Consider the following 15,727-nt stretch of genomic DNA (forward strand, 5'->3'; position numbering starts at 1 on the left):
TTCTTGCTGTATTCTCTCTCTCACTCTCTGCTTGCCTGTCTCTCTTTATTAGCCTATATAACGCTCTCCTGTAAGATTATCCAAATTCTTCAGCCATGTGATGATTTTATAAAGACATTAATTCTTGTCACGGCTTTTAAATGTTCGTTTTTCATTTCATTTATATTTCATTTTGATACGTCTTTTGTTAAATGAAAGCAGTTCAGTTACTTGCAGTGGCAGATCATCTATGTAGCCTACAGAAGAGTACAGGAGCCTGTACTTAGGAGTAGTCTTCTGGTGTCCCTGTCAGAGGCAAAATTCTGCCTCGGGCTCAGCCCAGGTCTTTGGAGAGACTGGCTGTCCTTCCAATAACCTTTCTTCACCTTTGACTTCTGACCCCACATACTGATACACTCTGCACCTCTTGGTGACATCAGAATTTCCACTGTAGCTTCGCTCTTTTTTGGCTTTGGTTCCTGTGCTTGTTGTCCTTCCTTCTCCAGAGAAACACACAGAATCCTCCTTCATCATGGTGACTGCCAGTAACTTTGGGAATGTGCTTCTCTGCGCATGGAGCCCTTGATATAATGGTGTAGGGAACACTATCGCTCAGATTTATCAGTTTGCTGGAAGAGCTTCTCGAGCGAAGATTGTGGAAAGCAGAGCTTTCTAACAGCTGTGCGCAAGACAACAGAGAGGAAACGTTTTGGCATTGGTGGATACAGATTTCAAGCAGCTGTGGTTTGATGAGTTCTGGAGTCAATGTGGGGAATGCCCGGGGGTCTGAAGGAAGTAAGCTCCTTTGTTTTTTCGTATACATCACTGATAACCATCACAAATTCAGTTTGACTAAACGGTTAGAAAATCCTAATCTGTGTCATTTGTTGTAGTTTTATTTTATTTTTCTTCCCCCAAGTAGTCCAAGATGGGCGTAATGGATGAATGGAGGTGAAAGTGAAAGCGGTGGTAACTGGATTACTTTCACAGGCGTGCCCTTGACTCCCTGCTGCACGCTGCCGGTTCCTGGGGGGGTGTGGGGGGTTTGGGGGTGTGGGGGTGTGGGGAGTGGTGATGTGCTGGAGGGAGCAGAGTGCTGTGCTGCATCTCCTGGGCGGACCCTGTTTACGAGGAGGCCCCAGGGCCCCAGGGCCTGGCAGGGGTTCGGACGGAGTACACAGGTCTGCCTGTGTGCTTTAAATATGCGCAGATGCTTTCACATAACGCATAATACACACACTCTCTGTCCCGCTCTGTCTCTCTCTCCCCCTCACCCTCACACAGAAGCATGCCGAAATGCACACATTCCCATAAAGCTGCAGTTGAGTAACTTATTTTAGAAAGATAAAGGGGAACGGTCATGCTTAATTTGTGGCAATCACAGAAAGAGCTGCTGTGAAAGATGCAACACCGTACACTGTGTTTATACCCTCAAATTCTGCGTTCCGGGATTCAGTCTGAAATTTTGCTTACAAAACAAAGAGGTTTAAAACGGGAAGTGGTTTACAATCAAAGAGATAGGCCGGTTCGCATCATGAACCAATCAACAATGAGACTGACCTTGCGTATTCTCATAACAGCACGCATAGCTAGATGCGTTGAGAGAGAGTTTCACCACTGGTGGACAATGACCTGCTCCGACACTATGCAATGCCAAAAATAAGAAAAAAAAAATTGGATACAGCTCACTGTAAAACTAGAATAAACATCGGAGCACGGTTCAGTAGGTGACGAGAGCTTTGGGAGAGGGTGGAGCTGAAGACAGATGTGGAGCTCGCATTGTTTCTACTGGACAGAATCTAAATTTCAACACTAATGTTCTTGGACTTTCTGCATGCCAGCCAATTAAGTATGTTACATTAGCTAGTGAATTTAGCAAAACCATCCCTATTGGCTACCAAACTCTGTGACTAAATGGATAATGTTTTATTGCCTTATTGGCAGGCTCTGTGACTATGAAAAAGATTCTGTTGTTTTACCTGTACTCTCGGAGCTGACATTTTTAGCGTCGCTAACGCTATGCCAGTCTGCTTGCTGTGGAGTCCTGGGCGTGTGCAGTAGCAGGGAGGGTGGGGGTGAGTCTCTTTTTCTGCGGTCAGGGCCATCATCAGACAATGATTCACAATTGCGACCATTGGGAAATCTGCGTACTGCGGCTTTAAGAATTCCTCAAAGAGGCGGCCGCCTGAGGAAGCTGATGTTATGGAAGGGAGGTGCCTCCCATGCCATCAGCCTAGTTAATGAGGAGGAGGAGGAGGGCGAAGGGCCGAGTCATATGTGACCCTTGATTTCTGCGTTTCCGCTTCGCTGCACCAGCATAAAGCCCCACTGCAGAGCGCTGTGCCGGCCAGCCTGGGCCCTGCTCTCACAATCCCCCGCATTGATTTTCGGGGTACTAATCCAAACGGGGCCGCCTCGCTCAAGCGCTTGGGCAGAGTGGCCCTTTGCTTTGTCTCTGTCTGCCAGCGCTGCAGTCTATGAGCGCAGGTTCCAGGGAGAGAGGGGTACTACCATAGGTACTGAGGGACTGGTAACTATGTTTATGTCGGAGCTGTCAGCCCACACTGTCTTATGTGTTTATGTCTGTGTGAATAGAGGTCTTTCTTCTCATCTGGGGTCTGGCTACACTAAAAGGCCCCCTGTGGCTGGGTCTACTGTGCACATGTACCCAGGCTAAAGCACTCTCTCGGACCTGTGCACACTAATACACACACCCAGGCTCATGCACATGCGCTCTCGCGTGAATACAGTCACACTTACACTCATATACTGCTACACTGCTCTGCACATGCATCCATTCATTCACATCATGCGCAAATGCTTGCATGCTGTCATGCACAGCCATACGTATTAACATACGCTGACATGGACGCAAACACACACTCACACACACACGCAAGCATGTGCACAGGCTCACACACGCACACAAGCATGCGCACAGGCGCACACACACACACACACACGAGCATGAACACAGGCTCACACACGCTCACACACACACACAAGCATGCGCACAGGCTCACACACACCCACACACACACAAGCATGCGCACAGGCTCACACACACACACACACACACACAAGCATGCGCACAGGCTCACACACACGCACAATAGGAGGTGGGGACTGAGTGAATGAGGTCAGGGACAGCTGGCTTGCAGGCACACTTCTGTCCTGTCCCACAGGCCTCTGGGGCAAAGGAGTGGCCAATCTGGTGAATAATGTGTTGATTTCCTTTCCTTCTGCTGCTCTTCCCACCCCTGTGCCAGACCTGAGCCTGGCCTGCAATCGCTCGCCCATCGCCAGTATTTTAAAGCGCCGCTGAGATTTTTAGTGTCGCTTATACAGCAGTACAATGCTGCGTCTCTTTGTGTTTGTTTTTGTCTTTTAACCAGGAACCCTAACCAGCCTACAGCACAGCATTCAGAGAGATGTGCTAGGTCAAGATAAGTGTTTGAATTCTCTTGGGCGCAAATAGAGATCAGATAAATGTTTGGACATATTGAAGCCATATAACCCTGTAAGAATAGAAGGAACAGGAACTTCTGTCCTACTTGGCCCCATGTGCATCCACCCAGTCCATTCTCCTACAGGCAGAAGGGGGGTCATTTTGATGCTGCGTAGTGTTTTTTGGTAATTCACTGTGACCCACATTTGAGTATTTTTGGGGCCTTGCCCGGGGAAGTGTTGAGCACCCCTGTCAGCACCTGGCAGGCGGCCCTGCGCTCTCCAAGCGGGGATCGGGTGCGGGGAAACTGCAAACCATAATCCCCCCCCCCGCCGCTCTTTCCTGTCTCCCACGGAGAGGAGATGAACCCCTCCTCCTGCGTGCCGAACCGAGCCGACGCCCCTCCGGCATCCCACGGGCTTCCTTAAGTCTGCTGGCGAGAGAGGGGTTGCTAAGAGACGATAACCTCGCCGGTGCTGAGGACGACTGTCACCATGCATTCGTGTTTACCCCAGCTAGTGTTTGTGTACCACATGGCTGTCAGCAAAAGTGGTATCGGTTGACGTTCTTCAGTTCGGAGATTCTACAGATGGCGTGCAGCTGTGCGTGTCGTTGACGGTCTCTGAAAAGTCTTCAGCTCTGACTGAGTTTACGAGCTCTTGAGCAGACCGAACATGGCAGTGAACTATCTTTGGTGAGCTCCATCCTATGAGCCTGAGGAACCTTGTCAGTTTGCAAACCTGTTTGTATCGACAGCCACACCTCTGCATGTAGGGTCACCTTCTGCAGTGCAGCGTCTGTAAACCCCTGGGTGGACGAGGCCCGGGAAAGGTCAGGGATACTTCCGTCTCCGAACGAAGCCGGGGTCCTTGAACACGGTCTGTGAAATTGTGCGCATGTCTCACGAATATTTAGCCTGCAAAGAGTGAGCTCTTCTTAATGCGTGTAGAATGCTTGTTGACGAAAGACACCCCCCCTCTGCCAAGAATTTGAAGAACTTGCCCCAGGGCGACTCTTCCGGACCTCGACAACCAGGACCAACGGGTCAAGTCATCCATCCCAGCTGTTTCATCTCTTTCATTTAAATGATCTCTACACAGTCTGAACATTTATGCATTTTAAAAAGCAGCATTCTGCCTAGTCCAGAGAATCACACAGACTAGACTACCTTAGACCTTTAATTGGGTGGTCCTCCAGCACGTGGAAAAGTGAATTCTCGTGGAATTATCTCACGTTGTGGCCGCAATTATTCTTTTTTAAATGTCACGTTAACATGTTTTATTGTAGTGCAACTACTCTCTGGGTTAGTTTGTATCTTGCTACAGGATAAATATCCCTTTTGAGATGGTAGTCATCATCATCATCATCATTTCCTTCAGCACTCCTCTGTATTTTGGGGTTTGAATGGTATTATTCTTTATTCCGGGAATTCAGTCACCGCCCCCCCTTGCCGTGGCGCTCCCCAGCTGAGGTTTGAGGTTGACAGCAGCGATGACGGCCTGTGGTTTTTTTCACGCAGCCATGTGTCAGTGTTAATGATTCAAATCGGGCCCCTTCTTTATACGTTCCTTCTCTCTCCTCACTTTTTTTTCCTCCCTCTCCAAGCAGCTGTTCTGAATCCCTCGCTCTAGGAAAGGAGTGATATCTCCCAGAATCCCAGAGCACTTCAACCTGAAGGGATAGAGTTTTTACACACGCTATTTGGCTTTGATCAGGCATGTGCGTGCGTGCGCTTGTGTGTGAACGCATGTCTTCTTGTGTGCGTGCGTGAGGGAGGTAGAGATTAAGCAATGTTTTTAAAATATTGTTTTTGAAAATCCCCTTTAAGCAGTGTTGCCAGAAGGATTTTTTATGTACCTTGGAGCATGGCATTTAAACACAAACAGACTTTCATGTGAAATTTAGCCCACATGTTGGTATTTCTCAACCGCTGAATGATTTGTGTTAGACTCAGCACTTTGCGCAGGCTTAGTCATTACCTGGATCTGGTTTCATAATGACTGGAGAAGTTGTTTTAAATCTGAATGCCCCTCTCTTGCCCCCCCCCCCCCCCCAGCCCTTGTGGTTGTTTACATGGGGCGTATTTCTGTGAACCGGTGTCCCCACCCCGAGCCCCCATAGCCTCAGCTCTGAGCCCAGGCCTATGTCAGAGGCATACAAAAGACAATAGCCCCGCTTAGCTCCGTTTCCCCCTTGTTAAAAGAGAAAAGAGCCCTCCTCTTCCTTCTCAATGAGGTCACGAAGGACAGCGGGGAGCCGTTAGAAAGTTCTGGAAAGATCTCATAACTCTGAAAACGATTACCAAGAGAGAAAGTTCCTTCCCCTGCTTTTTATGCGGAAAAAATGGAAGAGCAGCCCCCTGGGCTGAATGCCATTCGCGTGTATGTCCGAAGACACGCTGTACCTGTGTTGCGGATAGCGCACAACATCTGCCGTTTAAACGTCCGCCTGTGATTTCGATCGCCTGTTTTTAAGGTGAGCGCGAGCCGTCATGGGAGAACACGAGCCGCCACTCCCACGAAATTCGCGAGCTCCCGAGCTCCCAAATTGCGTGCGCGGCCATGGAGAGAGACCGCATGCTGCGCTCATGCTCCTCAGCTGACTGACATTAGCCAGGTCGCCCCTCCCCCCCCCCCCCCCCCCCCCCCCCCGAACCGACGCTGCAGAATTCAAGCTATGTTATGATTTGTGAGGCCGTTATTGTCTAAGCGAAGCTCAGGGGAAGGCAATTGTTCAGCAGAAATTGGCTCTCCGGCGCTGAGCTGTCTGTGCTTTGAAGTCGTTGCTGTGAATAGCGCTTTGTAAAATGTCGTAACGTTATATTTATTTCTCTGTCATTAGCAAGCCATTCATCTGTCATCTGCTTCCATGTTAGATGTTATTTAGATTTATGTTTATATTTATGTATTGTATAATTTTAGGTCATTAAAAAATATTTTAAAAATATTAATTTATTTATACTTCAACACCTACTTAATATCAAGTGCAGGACCAAGGACAAACGGATAGATTAACCACTGAATTGTATGTTCAGTATTGGAACGATGTTGCTGGAGATTTTCAGCATGAACCTGGCACACACTGAATTGCCTTTTATTGAGTCTGATTTCAGAAGTGGTACTAAAACCTGCCAGTATTGCAGGTCTCTTTACTGGCAAACGTATACTATTTCTTAATGCCGATGGGACTTCTGGGAAATGCAGACACTTTCATCCCGTTATAAGCATACATGCAGTTACACTAGGAGGTGGGAGTGTAAAGTGTGTGTGTGTGTCCCTAACACATGCAGGCATAGAAAAGGCTTGGATGGTACTGGAATAACACGGGACCCCGGTGGTCCAGGTGCTGAAATGTTGTCAGCTGTTTCAGTGTGGGCTCACACTGGCTCCACTTCAAACACTGACAAGCGCTTCTAGCTGCCGTAATCAAAAGTACACTCCAGTAACACTCCATAATGAGGATGCAGCACAGATGGTAACGGTGCTAAGACTACTGGAAATACCCAGGTGGTCTGGGAGGGAAAGTGACGTTCTTTGTGATTTACTGTAAAGCCAGGACCGTAACTGAAACAGTCGTGACTCAGCGCGTTGAGCTTAACGAACTCTCAGCCCGGGACCCGGATGAGCGCGCGTTTGTTTTTTAAACGTAGCGCAGACGACCGTTGCTTACTCCTGGGGCTCCGGCGCTGTCTAGCCTTTTAAGGTTCGGAAGCTCCGTCTGCTAAAACGGCCGCGTGCTTTTAAAAGAGGTCGCCGCTCGGGAGGGACGGCCCGTGTTTTCACAGCTCGTCAGGCACAGCACGCCAGCGCCAGTGTCTGTCTGAGTGTGGCTGTGAAAAACTCGGGCCTGGAAACCTGTCACGTTTTTTCCTTTATCCTGTCCCCGTGTGTGTGCTGCGCTGCGTGCTGCAGCCTGGCCTCGTGGGGTTGATTCTTTACCCACAGGGCCATTGTACCGGAAAACCAGCGACAATGGACACTGGCTGATGGACAGGGCCACTAATCCAGGCTTGTTTATTTTGAGGTTGAGTGACAGGTGGTAACCTTTATTTCTTTTTTCCTTTACGCTGTTCAGTGATGTTTTTCCTCTTTAATTTTTTCATTAGGGTACATGACGCAATGACATCGGACGTTTTTATAAATGCTTTGTTCCTGGTTCCATTTTGACTGAACCAGGGACCAGGAATACAGGACAAACGTGGATTTCCTCTTAATGATCATGCGGGGAATGGTGTGAGCAGTGAGCGCACGCATCCATTCAGACTAATTAAGCCCCTTCTGATTGCTGGCCCAGTATAGCAGACAAGCTTTAGCTTGAGAAGAAGTCTAAAGGCGCAGTGGAATTCTTTGAGCGGGCCGTCCATTTCCTGCCACACACAGCAGTGTGCTTGAATAGGCTCAGGGCTCCTCCGTCCCATACAAGGATATGTGAAGGGTTGCGCTATGAAAAGATGGAGTCCGTTTCCATGGCAAAGGTCTGAGGGGGGCTGGACATGTGAGGCCTGTGTGTGTGAATCCTGCTCATGTCTGCCATCCGGTGGAAATTGTGAGGACTGCAGGAAACTTGCGGGCTCCTGCCAGGCAATTCCTCAGACTGAACAAACTTTATACTGGGAGAAAATAAATCATTTACAGAAGCTTGTAGTGATGAATTATTCCAGTAATTCTGGAACATTTTGAAAGTCGAGGTCAGAATTTGCACATAAATAGCAGTTGCTGAAAGCATTTTGCGTGTATGATTCTCTGCATGACTGTACTGTGGTAGATCTCCCCCATAACATATTTGGGGTGATGTGGTCCCCCTTGCAGATTCCATTGTAAATGTATCAGAAGCCGGGAGCCCAGCATGAAGAAAGCAAGCAGGCCGGTGGCCGGTAAGACCCAGGGCGCAGAGCGGGGGAAGACAGAGGGCGGAGTCACAGGCACGGCTGGCAAGACATCTGCTAAAACCTCCACCACAGCATCCCTGCCCAAGGTACAGTACCGTACTCTGTCGTATTGTGTTTTTATTTGCCTATCCAGAGCCCCTTGCATTAATGTACATTTTTTAAACTATCTAATGTGTACAGTTAGATGTATACAGATTTAATTCAGGATAATTTGGTTCAAGGATGTAATGGTGGTGTTCTACCTTGGATTTGAACCTACAGCCTCTTTGTGAGTGTTACTTTGTGAGTTTGTTCCTGTCCTGCTGTCTCTAAGTGACAGGTCAATCAGCAGGCTGGAAGTGATTCTTGCGTTTGCGTTTACTCCTGCAGGTAAAAAGCAATGATGATCTGCTAGCAGCGATGGCAGGAGGCGCTCCGACCAGCAACAGCACAGTCACCAAGGGCAAGAAGAGCAGTTCTGCCCACCAGGCCTCGGCGATGACCACAAGCTCGAACTCAGACGGCAAGGCCAAGACCAGCTCGGGTACTGCTACCATGCGGTTTTGCTCTCACAAAATTCAATTTTTCAGAAGACTAGCTTGGTGAAATCCCAAATTTCTTCCAACTATCAGCATTGCCAGTGTGTAAAAGTATCAGTTGACTTGCACATTTACAAATGTTTCAAGGGGGTTCTGTTTTTGGCTCTTTCTGTCCAGGTTCCTCAGCCAAACGCGGGGTGTCCCTGACATCCAAGGAAGCTAGCTCCTCTAGGGACCGCCTGCGGAACTCCAGAACAGCGGCTGGCAAGAAGGTCTCGACGACGGGGCCGGGGCTGGCCGACGCCGCTCAGCCCAAACGCTCCCGCAGCCGGGCTCTGGCCGAGTCCGATGCCCGCATGAGCAAGTCCAAGTCGGACGGGCAGATCAGCGACAAGGTGGCCCTGGAGGCCAAGGTGAAGGACCTGCTGGGCCTGGCCAAGAGCAAGGACGTGGAGATCCTGCACCTGCGCAGCGAGCTGCGGGACATGCGGGCGCAGCTGGGCCTCGGGGGCGAGGACGACACCCCCGAGGACGACAAGCCCCAGGAGAAGGAGCCCACCGCCATCAGCGCCGCCGACGTGGAGTCCACCCTGCTCCTCCTGCAGGACCAGAACCACAGCATCCGCGAGGAGCTCAACCTGCTGAAGAACGAGAACCGCATGCTGAAGGACCGGCTCAACGCCCTGGGCTTCTCCCTGGAGCAGCGGCTGGACGGTTCCGACAAGATGTTCTGCTACCAGTCCCCGAGCCCCGACCCGGCGATGGGCAACGGCAGCGGAGGCGGGGTCGGGGGCGGAGCCTCCTCCGCGGAGGGCTCGGCCCCGGGCTCCATGGAGGACCTGCTGGCGGAGCACCAGCGCAGCAGCTCGGTGGACAACCTGGACAGCGAGTCCAGCGAGGTCTACCAGCCCGTCACCTCCAGCGACGACGCCCTGGACGCCCCCTCGGGCTCGTCCTCGTCCTCGGAGTCGGAAGGCGCCCCGCCCAGCCGGGACCGCTCCCGCAAGGGCAGCAGCGGCAACACCAGCGAGGTGTCGGTGGCCTGCCTGACCGAGCGCATCCACCAGATGGAGGAGAACCAGCACAGCACGGCCGAGGAGCTGCAGGCCACCCTGCAGGAGCTGGCCGACCTGCAGCAGATCACCCAGGAGCTGAACGGCGAGAACGAGCGCCTGGGCGAGGAGAAGGCCATCCTCATGGACTCGCTGTGCCAGCAGAGCGACAAGCTGGAGCACTACGGGCGGCAGATCGAGTACTTCCGCTCGCTGCTGGACGAGCACCACGTGGCCTACGTCATCGACGAGGACATCAAGAGCGGGCGCTACATGGAGCTGGAGCAGCGCTACGTGGACCTGGCGGATAACGCCCGCTTCGAGCGCGAGCAGCTCCTGGGCGTGCAGCAGCACCTCAGCAACACGCTCAAGATGGCCGAGCAGGACAACAAGGAGGCACAGGAGATCATCTGCGCTCTGAAGGTAGGAGACGTTTAGCACCATTTAAACGATCTCTTATTGCTGTTTTTGTTGTTGTACCAAAAGCTTGTTATTATAATAACTTAAGCTACTAACTATAAGTTACCATTGAGATTAAAGAAAAGATTTGGGTAAGATTTGGTTGAAAATAGGGAGTGCTAACATAGTGGATGTAGAGAAGGGGTAGAGATTTTCAGAGAGGGACGTCGCTCACCCCCTCACTTCCCCCCACCACAGGAGCGCAACCATCACATGGACCGCATCGTGGACTCGGAGCGGCAGGACAAGGCGGCCATGGGGGCGGCGCTGGAGGAGTACAAGGCGGCGGTGAACGGCGAGCAGGCCGAGCTCAGCCGCTGCCGCGCCCAGCTGGAGCAGGAGCGGCAGAAGGTGGCCGAGCTCTACTCCATACACAACTCGGGCGACAAGAACGACATCCGCGAGCTGCTGGAGAGCGTGCGGCTGGACAAGGAGCAGGCCGAGGGCCGGGCGGCCAAGCTGCAGGAGGAGCTGGGCCACACCCGCAACGAGGCCGCGCGGCTGCAGGACACGCTCGACAAGGTGAGCCGCCCTCGCCCACGTCACCCGTCAGCAGGGCCTCCCTCTTCTCATTGGCCTGCAATCCTACACCTCATTTCACAGACGTTTTGGCCTGTCTTCGATCGACATTTAACCTTAACGGTCATAAATGAAAGTGTTTGTACAAAAAAATTATAGGGAGTTGTTGATTGAGTTCAGGCCGTATTTCACTTAATATTCAGGAAATAATGTTACTGTAAGTCAAAATGTAAACAAAAACAGCATTTCATTATCAGTCATATTTTCAATTAAGTTATGTGAGTTGTAGTCAATTGTTTTTCTCTATGACCTTGCATCTGTTATTGGTATATGTGTTTCAGTTTATTTTGTCAGGCTACATTTTGCACCTGACAAAATAAACATTATACAACATTATAATATTGGGTACATGTGTTCTTCTCCCTGTCTGTCCCTTCAGCTCGATGCAGAGTACCGGGACTTTCGAGAGGACGTGCAGAAGCAGATCTCCGAACAGAAGCGCATGATCGACAAGCAGCAGGTGGAGCTGGAGGAGAAGGAGACCGAGATCGGAGACATGAAGGAGACCATCTTTGAGCTGGAGGACGAGGTGGAACAGCACCGCGCCGTCAAGCTCCACGACAACCTCATCATCTCTGACCTGGAGAGTGAGTGGGGCGGAGCCTAAAGGAGTTAAACTTGATGGGTGGATCCTGAGTGTGTTTGATTTCTTTGGTCTGGAGAGCCTTATGGGAGTCTGGACTGACTGTTAGAAGGCCAGAGTGTTGTATAAATTTGGCTTGTGGTTATATTCATGATGGGCTGTGGTTGAAGGCATAATTAAGCAGACAGCAACAGAACCTGCTGTAACCTCCTAGGACCTTTTGGACGAGAAAGTGCAAAGGACAGGAGGGACAGAGGGGCTGGATATCAAGAATTCAGAATATCTGTGATACATCTGTGACTTGAGTGTCGGAGCATGAGGGGTTTGACTGATGGAGTGGGGCCTGAGAGATGGGGTTGGGTTCAGGTGTGGTTTTACACTGAACCTAATGCTAATGCATGTTGGCATGTTAGTGTGAACGTATGTTAATTTGGGACCACAGCATTTACACAGCAGCGGAACCTTCAGCGTACCATAACTGTGCCGTCGGGTCATGAGACCCAGGGATATTTCTGTGCTCTGTGGTCAGGAGGTTTCAGCGGTCTCTCAATCTGCATCAGATACCTGTGCCTATAAAACAAATAGACCATGATATCATGCATAGCACTCCCTCATGTCAGCACTAGGCTTTTACACCATGTTCCCCATAAGTCCCCATAAGTCAAACCCCTCATGCTCCAACACTGAAGTCACAGATATCTGACACAGATATTCTGAATTCTCGATTATTCAGCCCCTCTGACCTTCCTCTCCTTTGTACTTTATTACGAACTGGGGTGAGTTTAAATGAAAGCATGTGAATTCATCAGTGCACACAGGATGGCGCTGTAGAGCTGTCTTTGAGAGAACGGCCACTTTGTCATTTACAAGTAAAGCAAGTGTCCAGGGAGAGACAAAAATATGGGAAGCTGAACTCCCAGATTGCTTCAGGCATGATTGCTTAAATTTTCCACCAGATTATTTTATTTTAGTTGCATGCAATCAATACTTTCAGTGCCCTCTGTAATGTATGGGACAGTGACGCTTCTTACTGATTTGGCTCTGTACTCTAGATTTGTCATATAATGATATAATTACATAACATGTAATTAGTGCAGATTCTTAGCTTTTATTAGAGCATATGTTTTGTACATTTTGGTTTAACCATAGAGTTTCCCCCCTTTTTATACATAGCCCCCCATTGAAGAATTTGTGATGCCAGTGATAAGTCAGTGCGTGTTCCACAGGCAGAAGTAACAGATTGCTGATTCACTCCCATTTTCTGAAATCAACTTCATGAATGGTTCTGGTGTGGAATGGTGAAAGGTGCTGTATTATCAGAATCAGATCAGCTGCCTAATGTCACAGGCACATTAGTCTGTGCCTGCTCTTCAGTCTGTGGTGGCTGTACAGGCCGTATGCAGGAGGATTTCCTGCCCTGCCTCCTCTTCACGGGCCATTCTCAGTATGAACTGTACTCTGTTTCTGTTTTTCCTCTCAGACTCTGTAAAAAAGCTACAGGACCAAAAACATGACATGGAGCGGGAGATTAAGATTCTTCATCGTAGACTGCGGGTGAGAGGGCTTTCATTCATTAAATATGGCTGCTAGTTGAATTTTATTGTGTGGATTTGCGCACATAGGTGCATATGCGTGCGAGTGTATGCATTCTACAACGTGTGTGTTGTATGTAGGCATATGTAGATGTGTATGTATTTAATATGTGTGTTTCATTGATGGCTCTTTCATGTATTGTCAGAACAATTTTCTAGAAAAAGTTTGTACTGCTATATTTATTTGCAAGCACCTGCAGTGCGAACATGTGATGTAGGTGATCGGTTGTGAGTCACACTAGCCTGTGTTGCTCATGGTTCCTGTGCTGCTACGCCGTGTTGCGCTGGGAGGACGCTCGGCGCTAATGCGCGTGCTAACGCCGTGGTTCCCGCCGCAGGAGGAGTCGGCCGAGTGGCGGCAGTTCCAGGCCGACCTGCAGACGGCCGTGGTCATCGCCAACGACATCAAATCCGAGGCGCAGGAGGAGATCGGGGACCTGCGCCGGCGTCTGCAGGAGGCCCTGGAGAAGAACGAGAAGCTCGGCAAGGAGCTGGACGAGGTCAAAAACCGCAAGTAAGTGGCGCGTGCGTGTGGGCGCGCACGTGTGTGTCTGTCGTGTGTCCGCACGTGTGTCTGTATGTGTCAGTGTGTGTCACTGTGTTTACGTCCGAGCACGTGTGTGTGTGTGTGTGTGTGTGTGTGTGTGTGTGTGTGTGTGTGTGTGTGTGTGTGTGTGTGTGTGTGTGTTGTCAGGCTGACTGCTGCGGTGCAGTCTGATCACATTGCTCTCTCCGGTGCTCGTCTGCAGGCAGGATGAGGAGCGGGGCCGGGTGTATAACTACATGAACGCGGTGGAGAGGGACCTGGCCGCCCTCCGGCAGGGCATGGGGCTCAGCCGCCGCTCCTCCACCTCCTCCGAGCCCTCGCCCACCGTCAAGACCCTCATCAAGTCCTTTGACAGCGCATCACAAGGTGTGCAACACCGCCTGCATACACACCTGCGCTATGCACCTGCATGCATGCCTGCACTGCATTCCTCAAACCGACATGCTCCTCCCTCCTGCCTGTATGCTCCTCCCTCCTGCCTGTATGCTCCTCCCTCCTGCCTGCATGCTCCTCCCTCCTGCCTGTATGCTGCTCCCTCCTGCCTGTATGCTCCTCCCTCCTGCCTGCATGCTCCTCCCTCCTGCCTGTATGCTCCTCCCTCCTGCCTGCATGCTCCTCCCTCCTGCCTGCATGCTCCTCCCTCCTGCCTGCATGCTCCTCCCTCCTGCCTGTATGCTCCTCCCTCCTGCCTGTATGCTCCTCCCTCCTGCCTGCATGCTCCTCCCTCCTGCCTGTATGCTCCTCCCTCCTGCCTGCATGCTCCTCCCTCCTGCCTGTATGCTCCTCCCTCCTGCCTGTAAGCTCCTCCCTCCTGCCTGCATGCCCCTCCCTCCTGCCTGTATGCTCCTCCCTCCTGCCTGCATGCTCCTCCCTCCTGCCTGTATGCTCCTCCCTCCTGCCTGCATGCTCCTCCCTCCTGCCTGTATGCTCCTCCCTCCTGCCTGTAAGCACACTTGTGTGCTCTACTCGTCTGCTTGCATTTGACACCTCATGCACTCGCTGATATTCACCACAAACCACTATCTGCCAGCATGGTTATTTTTTAACCTATGCTAATGGCAGCTTTTTCCTTCTGTCATTAAAGCACAGGCATGTATTTGCAAAACAGGCACTTTGTGATTAGCTGCTGAACCCCAGGCATGCCTGCAGGGTGCTTTGTGTGTCGAGCACATTCTGACCATATAATTGCTGTTGACCAGACGCTCTGCCGGCAGGTTCCGTCCCGAGCGCCCCGCCCGCTGCCGCCGCCACCACCCCTGCCACCGCGCTGCCCCGGACGCCCCTGAGCCCCAGCCCCCTGAAGACCCCGCCCGCCGCCGCCGTCTCGCCCATACAGGTGAGACCGCATGCAGGAGAACGGGGCATTCTGGTCCGAGTGAGGGCAGGGGTCCCCAGGGCCTGCTGAACACAGCATGCAGAACACCGCTGAACACAGCGCACCACGTAATTGGATGTAGTTAGTCCACTGTTTTTGCAGGGAGCTAATCTTTAAGCCCTGGCCTTCAGCTGATTTCAGACAGATGTTTAACCAGTGGTGGGTTGTGATGTGGACCTCCAGGATGGTGACACCTGACCACATGGGTTGAGAGAAAGGATTGGACACTGTGTTATGTTTGGTTATGGGTTGACTTGTAAAAGCCTGAGCTGTGAGTGTGACTGAGCGTGAGCTGTGTGAGATCCATGCAGGCTGGTTTTTTTTGCTCTACCAAAACGTTCCCAAAAAGCTAAGGAGATGGAGGTTAAGGTCAGAATACCGCTGCGGCACTGTGGAATCATCCCAGTGTAGAAATAATCAAAGATGTCTCCCGGGTGACGTCTGTTTCCTGAGGAGCTGGTGATGCCATCATCTTGGAGACTTCTCTGTGGTTCCCCGTATTGGTGGGAGAGAAGTTTTACCAACCCGGTAAGGATTGCAGTGCCAGTGAGCTGTCAATCGCTGGCTTTCTTCAACCGGTAAAAATGATTTGCTTTCAGAAGCGAAGCACGGGGACTGATTCACAGCAGTGAACCCGGGTTTTAACATGACGCATGCAATTCGCCATGATTTGTGCTCAGAACCGCTGGCATAGTGCAGGCAGTCCA

The 15,727-nt window shown here is 51.0% G+C and overlaps 1 protein-coding gene across 4 annotated transcripts in view; it reads left to right on the forward strand.

Moving 5' to 3' along the window:
* Window positions 1–15,727, forward strand: part of specc1la (sperm antigen with calponin homology and coiled-coil domains 1-like a) — a 44,055-nt gene that overhangs the window by 4,341 nt on the left and 23,987 nt on the right. For 2 of the 4 annotated variants that reach the window (XM_035378859.1, XM_035378860.1), the window contains exons 2-10: window positions 8,236–8,401; window positions 8,685–8,838; window positions 9,011–10,308; window positions 10,543–10,866; window positions 11,303–11,510; window positions 12,987–13,060; window positions 13,437–13,612; window positions 13,848–14,011; window positions 14,845–14,981. In XM_035378859.1, the coding sequence (XP_035234750.1) occupies window positions 8,273–8,401; window positions 8,685–8,838; window positions 9,011–10,308; window positions 10,543–10,866; window positions 11,303–11,510; window positions 12,987–13,060; window positions 13,437–13,612; window positions 13,848–14,011; window positions 14,845–14,981 (2,664 nt within the window). In that variant the 5' untranslated portion in view covers window positions 8,236–8,272. The remainder of the gene's footprint in view (window positions 1–8,235; window positions 8,402–8,684; window positions 8,839–9,010; window positions 10,309–10,542; window positions 10,867–11,302; window positions 11,511–12,986; window positions 13,061–13,436; window positions 13,613–13,847; window positions 14,012–14,844; window positions 14,982–15,727) is intronic. The other 2 variants (XM_035378862.1, XM_035378863.1) reach the window with 1 other exon arrangement.

The sequence above is a fragment of the Anguilla anguilla genome, chromosome 10 (assembly GCF_013347855.1).
Source record: "Anguilla anguilla isolate fAngAng1 chromosome 10, fAngAng1.pri, whole genome shotgun sequence".
Classification (NCBI taxonomy): domain Eukaryota; kingdom Metazoa; phylum Chordata; class Actinopteri; order Anguilliformes; family Anguillidae; genus Anguilla; species Anguilla anguilla.